This window comes from Abramis brama (genome assembly GCF_963993115.1).
Source record: "Abramis brama genome assembly, chromosome: 13".
NCBI lineage: Eukaryota > Metazoa > Chordata > Actinopteri > Cypriniformes > Leuciscidae > Abramis > Abramis brama.
The window spans coordinates 38,982,912-38,992,406 of NC_139975.1; the positions used below are offsets into that span (position 1 = coordinate 38,982,912).

The 9,495-nt window shown below is 45.1% G+C and overlaps 1 protein-coding gene and 1 long non-coding RNA gene across 6 annotated transcripts; both read right to left on the bottom strand.

Annotated features, from left to right (window-relative positions):
* Positions 1-632: 632 nt before the first annotated feature.
* On the bottom strand, positions 633-2,153 carry LOC311095297. 2 transcript variants are annotated; one of them, XR_014608811.1, is made up of 3 exons: positions 1,890-2,153; positions 1,529-1,806; positions 633-1,453 (listed from the first exon to the last, which is right to left on the bottom strand). It is a non-coding gene; the product is annotated as an uncharacterized lncRNA (long non-coding RNA). The 2 variants fall into 2 exon arrangements; XR_014608812.1 differs by having other exon boundaries at positions 633-1,806.
* A 4,053-nt stretch (positions 2,154-6,206) lies between these two features.
* LOC311095433 (uncharacterized protein) lies at positions 6,207-9,072 on the bottom strand. 4 transcript variants are annotated; one of them, XM_084133909.1, is made up of 2 exons: positions 9,002-9,072; positions 6,207-8,918 (listed from the first exon to the last, which is right to left on the bottom strand). In XM_084133909.1, the coding sequence occupies exon 2, from the start codon at positions 7,408-7,410 to the stop codon at positions 6,328-6,330; it is 1,083 nt and encodes a 360-aa protein (XP_083990035.1). In that variant the 5' UTR covers positions 7,411-8,918; positions 9,002-9,072; the 3' UTR covers positions 6,207-6,327. The 4 variants fall into 4 exon arrangements, with proteins under 4 accessions (XP_083990035.1, XP_083990037.1, XP_083990038.1 ...); XM_084133911.1 differs by lacking the exon at positions 9,002-9,072 and having other exon boundaries at positions 6,207-8,793; positions 8,864-8,991; XM_084133912.1 differs by lacking the exon at positions 9,002-9,072 and having other exon boundaries at positions 6,207-8,037; positions 8,641-8,991.
* Positions 9,073-9,495: the final 423 nt, after the last annotated feature.

Below are 9,495 nucleotides of genomic sequence, written 5' to 3' on the forward strand. Positions count from 1 at the left end.
ATATGCTTAAACTTTTATGTAGCCACGCAACAATAATTTCAGCGTGCATTCACTGTATACACCGGGACGTGATGGAGGAACAAATATTGTATTGCAGTCTTTGCGAGACCTTGTTTGTAGGCTATGTCACAAAAAACAACAAAAAATGAAACTCCCCAGCCTGCTTCTCCAAATCCACTCGTACTTTTGGGGAAGACATAATCGGCTAGCAAAGTAATTGAGCATAGAACATTTTCAATTAACACAAAAATATAATACTACAAAACGTGCTAATATACTTCAACTAGCCTAAGTGAAAAACAAAATGCTGTTCTTTTTCATTTAACAAAATGCATATTTGCAATAAAACATTCACCTTTTCAAAGCTACACTTATTTATTGTTTTTATAAATTGTATACATTGTGTACCTGTTTGGCTTGATATTTTATATTCATTTCATTTATTTTTGCTCTCCGGTGGATAATTTGCAGAAGGTGCAATCCTTTTTTTTGTAATGTTGTATTAAGAAGACAAAACTAAGTGTAGCAATACGTGGCCGTCTAGTAGTGACTACGCCACCCCGAATTACCGGGGAAATAATCGAATAAATAGGACACAAGCCCGTTTACTCAGGAGAGGCAAGAGACGTGAGTTCACATTGAAACAGGCAATTTTTATTAAAGAAAGCAATTAAACAAATAACACAATCAATTGTGTCATTTAGTAATCAAAAAGACAACCAAAACAAAAAAAAGAATATGATCACTGCAGGGGCTGAGACCACAGAGAAGCAGGCTAGCTATAGCTGCATATGGCAATCAAACACACTTTGAAGAATCACTCCACTACAAAATAGTGATTAAAAATCACACCACACTTATAACCCCTACTTAGGGTGAAGGCCTGCAGCTAAAACCACCAGCCTGCCTCCAGGAAAACCCAGCTCCTGCAGAATACAGAAAAGAAATAAATATAGAAATGATTAGAGATAAACCAAATCACAATAAGACAAATAATGAAAACAAAAATCAAGTTATGAGATAAATGGTAATCTATAATAAAGACAAAGAAAATAAATATAAACCATTCAAATGGTCACAACACAAAAAATCACACAATCAGTCCAACCTACACAGATGATGGGACCAGTTTGGTAGGCTAATTATCACTCCATGTAATAAATCACAGTTATAACAGTGAGGATCATGCAGCTAAGGACTGGTAACAAAACCAGCCACATTCATACAACAAACAAAAAAAACACAAAATTATGAGACCAAATAAAGTAATCCTTCTGGCCCACTTGAACCCGAAAGAACAAATAAATTGCCTGAGCAATAGATAAAGTGGAGTCCAGCAGTAATATTCGGCTTCCACAAAGCAGCAAACGTGGCTCAATGAAGCATGGATTGCTGACAGCAAGTTGTTAAAGTAGCTGCTCAGCCTGGCTTTAACACGGGCAAAAGAGAACTCCTAAACACAAATATTCATTAACTATCTAATTAAAAACAGTTGCAGATTAAAAGAAACGATCGTAAATGTACTCACCCTGATTCAATTTCGGCGCGCGCACACACACAATCACAGGCACACGGAAATCATATGACAGTCATCTGATGTTAGCGAGTCAATAAACAGCTGATACTCCCGACGCAGCTATGAGGAGACGTCACACCAATGGGAGACCGAAGGCACGCCACACTAAAACGCATTGCAGGTCGCTTAAACAAACGAACTACACAAAAAGTTAAAAACTAATATTAGAACTTACCACGATGTAGGTGTCGCCACGAGAACGCGCACAGCCTCGATGGCCGAGTGTCACACTAAACAAATACAGATGAAGGCACAATGAAACATCACTTAATACTAACATCAAAACAACCGGCTGCACGGCTGACACACATACCTCCGCGGTCTCTTGGAATGAATGACAAAGGGGCGGGCTTTCAATGACGTATCCCAGGGAGCATCCAAAGAATCTATATACACCAAGGGGCAGAACCCTATTGGCCATATATGTAATAAGGGTGACGTGGCAACGAGTCACTCACTTCACCACATTTTACCCACCCTTTTGTGTCGTCGCCCCGACGATAGACTACAAATCACTACGTATTAGTCCCAAGGCCTAAACAACCTAGAAGTTATGCTGGATATAGACCCTGGAACACACGGGACATCCCTCACACTCTCCACTGATCGAGGAAGATGGTAAAGATTAGGGTGTTGACCAGCAGTAGCTCGTCTCGTCCGTCGTACTGCTCCAACACTATCTCCCTCTCTTTGAACTGGCTGGGGGATAGACACCCCTGCCCGGCTCGAATCAACATCAGGTGCCAACTCACCAGTTACAGAGGGAGCAGACACTATTGGAGGTGGCCCCACCATTTCCGGCGGCGGTGATGCCGGTGGCTGGCACCTAGATACGGCTGCTGGTTGTAATGCTACGGTTTGGCCTGACCCAGCCTGCCAATTGTCAGAAACGGCCACCCAAAGGTCTACTTCCTCTACATCCCCCAATGACGACGGCGTCCCTACTAAAGGGCTGTTAGAAGGTACAACTCTTGGAGATTCTCGTTGGATACGAGTCCTCATTGACGAACGATGAACGTACCGGATCTTACTCAGGTCGTCCGTAGGTGCCACAGCATATACAGACCCTCCATCTATAGGAGCTCTCACAATCTGATACACCACTGAGCTCCACAGGTCCTGAATTTTATGACGGCCTCTCACGCTGTGATCCCGGAGATAAATCAGCTGACCCTCCCTCAGTGGTGCATCGCGAGCGTGTTGGTCATGCAGTCTCCTACGTCGCTCAGCAGCAGCCTTCAAACGCCCTCGTGCCCCTTCAAATGCCACGTGCATCCTAGCTTGATGCTCTACCATCCACTCATGAACCCCACCCCCTCCAGATTCCTGGACCCTACCCAACAGGAAATCCACAGGGAGTCTAGGCTCCTGACCAAACATCAGGAGATATGGAGACTCACCTGTACTCTGGTGAGGGGTGGTGTTGTAACAGAACAAGATCTGCGGAAGGCAAGATGCCCAGTCCCGTTTACGGGAGGTCGGCAGAGTGCGAAGAAGGTTATGAAGGGTTCGATTGAACCGTTCACACTGGCCGTTGCCTGCCGGATGATAAGGTGTAGTTCGAGATTTTTCGATCCCATAGAACCTACAGAGTTGTTTCATAAGGGCAGACTCGAAATTCCGGCCCTGGTCGGAGTGAATACGACCTGGAACCCCAAACCTGAAAAACCACTCGGTCACCAAAGCCTGTACTACTGTCTCAGCTCGCTGATCTCTAGTGGGGACAGCCAGAGTAAATTTACTGAACACGTCCGTTAACACCCACACATTCTCATGTCCAGAACTGGAGGGCTCAAGCAGGGTAAAATCGATAGCTAGGATTTCATTTGGCCTAGACGCCAAAACATGACCCATAAAACCCCGGGCAGTTGGCTGGACGTCTTTAGCCAGTTGGCATCGTTCGCACTCCCGACACCACTGTGCCACTTCTGCCGACATCCCTGGCCAGTAACACCGCTGACGCACTAATTCAGTAGTGCGTTCAACACCCTGGTGTCCATGATGTTGATGCAACTCAGTCAAAACCTCATGCTTTAAAGCTGCCGGCAAAATCAACTGTAGCACCTCCTCACCCCCATCAGGGCGTGACACACGTCGATAAAGGACCCCATCTTTTTTTAAAAGACGGTCCCACTGCTGAAGCAATGTTAGAACAGACTTTGGGAGCTGCTGGCGTACCGCAGAGCTGGGAAAAGAACCCTGTTCCCAAAATGCCAAAACCTTCTGAATATCTGGATCCGCCTCTTGTAACAAACTCAAATCCTCAAGAGAAAAACTGGGCAATGCTGTAATTACTGCTTGATTCACCTGTACTACCGGTTCGGCCTCTGCCACCTGCCTTACCACAGCTGGAATTATGGTCCCCGGTAAGAAACTCTCCCGAATCTCCTGACCACCCAAATTCTGTCTAGAAAGAGCGTCAGCATTTCGGTTGCTCCTGCCAGAACGATACCGAACCTCAAAGTCAAAGGCGGCCAACTGGGCCGCCCAACGTTGTTCGGTAGCTCCCAGTTTAGCAGATGTCAGGTGGCTAAGGGGATTGTTGTCAGTATAGACAATGCACTTCTGACCCAATAGGTACTCCCTAAACTTCTCGGTCATTGCCCACTTGAGCGCCACAAATTCCAACTTCATGGAACTATAGTTAGTCATGTTGCGCTCAGTGGGCCTCAGGCCGCGGCTGGCATAAGCAATAGGGCGTACCTTACCCCCCTGCTCTTGGGAGAGGACGGCACCAAGCCCACTATGGCTTGCATCCACCTCCAAGATAAAGGGCCGGGAGAAGTCTGCATATGCCAGCACGGGGGAAGTAGACAACCTGTTCTTTAACCCTTCAAAGCTTAGCTGACACTGTTCAGTCCAAGCACCAGCAAACCCCTGATCCCCTCGCTTTCTGGATCCCAAACCAGTACACACTGCAACAAGCTTATGTAGGGGGGCTGCCAATTTGGCGAACCCCTCCACAAAACGCCGATAGTAACTGGCGAAACCTAGAAACGAGCGCAGCTCTGCCACATTAGATGGAATTCGCCAATCAGCTACCGCATCAATCTTCGCAGGGTCTGTTGATACCCCTTCAGCTGATATAACGTGGCCCAAATACTTCACCTCTCTTTGGAAAAACGCACACTTACCCAGCTTGACCTTAAGTCCTTCACGTTCTAACCTACTCAACACCACCTCCAACCGCTCCAGATGTTGTGCTATAGAGGTGGAAAATACTACCACATCATCCAAGTATAAGAGCAAGGATTGACACTGTTGGTCCCCGAACAGACGCTCCATTAACCTCTGAAAGGTGCCAGGGGCATTACACAAGCCAAATGGCATACGGTTCCACTCAAAGAGTCCAAAGGGTGTACAAAAAGCTGTCTTAAACCGGTCTTTCTCTGTGACTGGAACCTGATTATACCCACTGGCCAAATCGAGGGTCGAAAAACATTTTGCACCACTCAGAGAATCAAGGGACTCGTCTATTCGGGGCAAAGGGAACGCGTCTTTCCTAGTCCTGGCGTTAAGTTGACGGTAGTCAACACACATGCGCAGTCCACCATCTTTCTTTTTAACCAGTACGATTGGTGAAGCATATGGACTACAGCTCTCTCGAATTATATCAGCCTCAAGCAACTGATTTATGTGGGCCTTTACTACCTCGTACTCTGATGGGGGTATGCGCCGGAAACGCTGCCGAATTGGAGTCTCATCCACCAAGGGGATATCATGTGAAATTAAATTTGTACAACCTAAATCCGTCTCCTGAGTAGAGAACACTGCCTGAAATCTACGGAGTAAAGACTTCACCTGACTCTGCTCTCCCTCTGACAAAATCGACAAGTCCATGGCCTCCACCTGCTCCTGCACAGTAGGTGCTACTTCTGCACTTTGCGACCCCACAAGAGCAACAACCGGCTGGACCTCTGTAACACCTGTGGGTAAACTGATCACATAAACACTGCTCAACGTGCCCATAATTGACCGTGGATAGAGCACTACATCAGTCACACAAACATTAACAACAGGTATATAAGCTGTCCCTTGGCTCACCCGAACTACTGCAGGAGAAGCCAATAACCCAGCGGGCAAACCGGATTCAGGAGGCTCAAAGAGTACGGTTCCCGCAGAGAATTCATCAGAGCAAGTTGCCGGAACAAATTTAAGCATGCCCCCTGGGATACGGCAAGGCCTACGGCCCCGTACACGGACCTTACCTATATGGTTTGTGCCAGATACATTAACACTACAATATTGTAATGCTTGAGATACAAGTTGCGGAGCTTTAAACACATCAGGCAAGTTAAAGAGAGCGGGGCCATGTTGACTAAAGAGATCCTGGTAGCATCGTTTTAAAACATTCATTCCAAGGACCCCTGGAATCCGATCACACAAGCCACCAGGAGGATCTTTAACAACAAGAACCCCACAATTGGAAACAACTTGGCCACAGAGCTCAATATCCAGCTCTATGTAACCAATATAAGGAATGGCAAAACCGTTAGCGGCGCGAAGCTGTAACCACTGACATGACTTAAGTCGCTCCTGTCCCCATGTTGCAAATTGTCGCTGAAAACAGCTTTCTGTAATGGTGGAGACCATTGAGCCGGTGTCAACCAAGCACGGCACCGATACTCCACCTATAGAAACAACAAGATGAGGACAGGACGACATTAAACTAGACGCCGAAACAGAACCCGTCGGTAAAACTGAGCCGGTAATGTCCCCAATCGAGCTGTGACTCCGCAGCTCGATGGGCACTAGTTTTCCGACTGCACGGAAGTAGATAACTGCCTATCTCCAGCAATAGGTACGGTGGAATGAGGAGCGCGTTGAAGAACCCGCTCCTCATTACACTCTCGGGCAAAATGGCCTGGTTTTTGACACCTTCTACAGATTATAGGTCCACTACGAGGGACTCGATTACGCATCTCTGGGCCTGACAGTCGAGCGAAACTTTGAGTGAGGCGATTTAACTGCTCTTGCTGTGCTTTCAGCATTTCCCTTAACTCACCCAACTCGGACGTCTGGGGTGAACTACGAGCACCCACCCATGAATCTCCGTGAACGCCATACTGAATTCCATGTGCCACTGGAACGGATAAACTTCGGGCCCTCACACCCCCCGGCATCCCTTCCTGCTCCCATCGGAGGGCTTCACTCCTCACCTCTAATAAAGTAGAATTGGGCTGTCGGCGCACCAGCTGTTTAAGCTCACGTCTCAACATACTGTTATTGACATATTCAACGAACTGATCACGTAACAACATTTCAGCATTTGCCATTACGTTTGGCGACTGTTGCTTAACCTTCTCCAGTAGACTCATCAAGGCGAGGGAAAACTCCAAGAGTGTTTCCCCCTCCTGTTGTCTCCGGGAGAAGAAAGCTTCCTGCAAGGCTACATACGACAATGAACATCCATACAATTCACGCAATGCCTTAATAATTTTCTCAGGGTCCGCTCGCTCTGTCTCTGACCGATATCGGATCTCTTCTCGCGCCTCCCCCTCCAAGTGGTCAAAGAGAAAGAAGGCCTGATCCGCAGGGGATAAATGACGGGTTCTCATACAAGCTTTAGCTTCCTCAACCCATTCATCAATATTTACACCAGCCCTCCCACTAAATTTTGGACACCTTCTATCTCTAGGTACAAATACCAGCCTATCAGTAACTGGAATATTACCAGTCGCCGCTGGAAGTATAGGGGCAGTAACTGTGGCAGAGGTGCTAGGTCCCGCCACATTGACACCCTGCAATTCAGAGGCCCTCTCCTGTCGCAATTTCTCATTGTCAGCTCTAAGCTGAGCTACAAGCTCTCTTAGTTCTTGTAATTCTCCCTCCATTCTAATAGCACGTACCTACTTAATTTAGCAGAACTCAGCACCCACAACAAATGGAGGTCAAGCCAAAAACTGCAATCGTCTGAGCGCACGTCTGCTGCTTTGTTCCCTGAAGGAAAAGAAAAAAAAACACCAAACACAAAAAAACAAATTAAATTAATAGAGCAAAATATACAACTCACGTCTCTGCCAGATATTCTGTGCGACCCTGCCGACTGCGCCACTTGTAGCAATACGTGGCCGTCTAGTAGTGACTACGCCACCCCGAATTACCGGGGAAATAATCTAATAAATAGGACACAAGCCCGTTTACTCAGGAGAGGCAAGAGACGTGAGTTCACATTGAAACAGGCAATTTTTATTAAAGAAAGCAATTAAACAAATAACACAATCAATTGTGTCATTTAGTAATCAAAAAGACAACCAAAACAAAAAAAAGAATATGATCACTGCAGGGGCTGAGACCACAGAGAAGCAGGCTAGCTATAGCTGCATATGGCAATCAAACACACTTTGAAGAATCACTCCACTACAAAATAGTGATTAAAAATCACACCACACTTATAACCCCTACTTAGGGTGAAGGCCTGCAGCTAAAACCACCAGCCTGCCTCCAGGAAAACCCAGCTCCTGCAGAATACAGAAAAGAAATAAATATAGAAATGATTAGAGATAAACCAAATCACAATAAGACAAATAATGAAAACAAAAATCAAGTTATGAGATAAATGGTAATCTATAATAAAGACAAAGAAAATAAATATAAACCATTCAAATGGTCACAACACAAAAAAATCACACAATCAGTCCAACCTACACAGATGATGGGACCAGTTTGGTAGGCTAATTATCACTCCATGTAATAAATCACAGTTATAACAGTGAGGATCATGCAGCTAAGGACTGGTAACAAAACCAGCCACATTCATACAACAAACAAAAAAAACACAAAATTATGAGACCAAATAAAGTAATCCTTCTGGCCCACTTGAACCCGAAAGAACAAATAAATTGCCTGAGCAATAGATAAAGTGGAGTCCAGCAGTAATATTCGGCTTCCACAAAGCAGCAAACGTGGCTCAATGAAGCATGGATTGCTGACAGCAAGTTGTTAAAGTAGCTGCTCAGCCTGGCTTTAACACGGGCAAAAGAGAACTCCTAAACACAAATATTCATTAACTATCTAATTAAAAACAGTTGCAGATTAAAAGAAACGATCGTAAATGTACTCACCCTGATTCAATTTCGGCGCGCGCACACACACAATCACAGGCACACGGAAATCATATGACAGTCATCTGATGTTAGCGAGTCAATAAACAGCTGATACTCCCGACGCAGCTATGAGGAGACGTCACACCAATGGGAGACCGAAGGCACGCCACACTAAAACGCATTGCAGGTCGCTTAAACAAACGAACTACACAAAAAGTTAAAAACTAATATTAGAACTTACCACGATGTAGGTGTCGCCACGAGAACGCGCACAGCCTCGATGGCCGAGTGTCACACTAAACAAATACAGATGAAGGCACAATGAAACATCACTTAATACTAACATCAAAACAACCGGCTGCACGGCTGACACACATACCTCCGCGGTCTCTTGGAATGAATGACAAAGGGGCGGGCTTTCAATGACGTATCCCAGGGAGCATCCAAAGAATCTATATACACCAAGGGGCAGAACCCTATTGGCCATATATGTAATAAGGGTGACGTGGCAACGAGTCACTCACTTCACCACATAAGGCCAAATGGCCTTTACTATTTAAGTTTGTATTCATAGTTTTACATGTTATACATGTTTTACAGTATAAAGTTGACTTAACTGTATTGTTATATAGTTGTTGGCACCGGCACTTATAAACACTAAATAGGTAAAAATTACAATAAATAGGCTTAGTTTGGAATAAATACCTCTGTTTTTTTTTTTTTTTTTTTTTTTTTTTTTTGATAAATAAAAGCCAAATGCTTGATCATTTTACAGCCACATCATTTTCGTTATGCATTATTTGTTTTGGTTGTTTAAAAACACTCTTTTTTTTTTTATCCGATTATTTTATACCTTCTGGATGAAATGGTTCT

What these genes read in the sequence shown, in the direction of transcription:
- LOC311095433 (XM_084133909.1), bottom strand. Translation starts at nt 7,410, where the DNA reads ATGGAGGGAGAATTACAAGAACTAAGAGAGCTTGTAGCTCAGCTTAGA.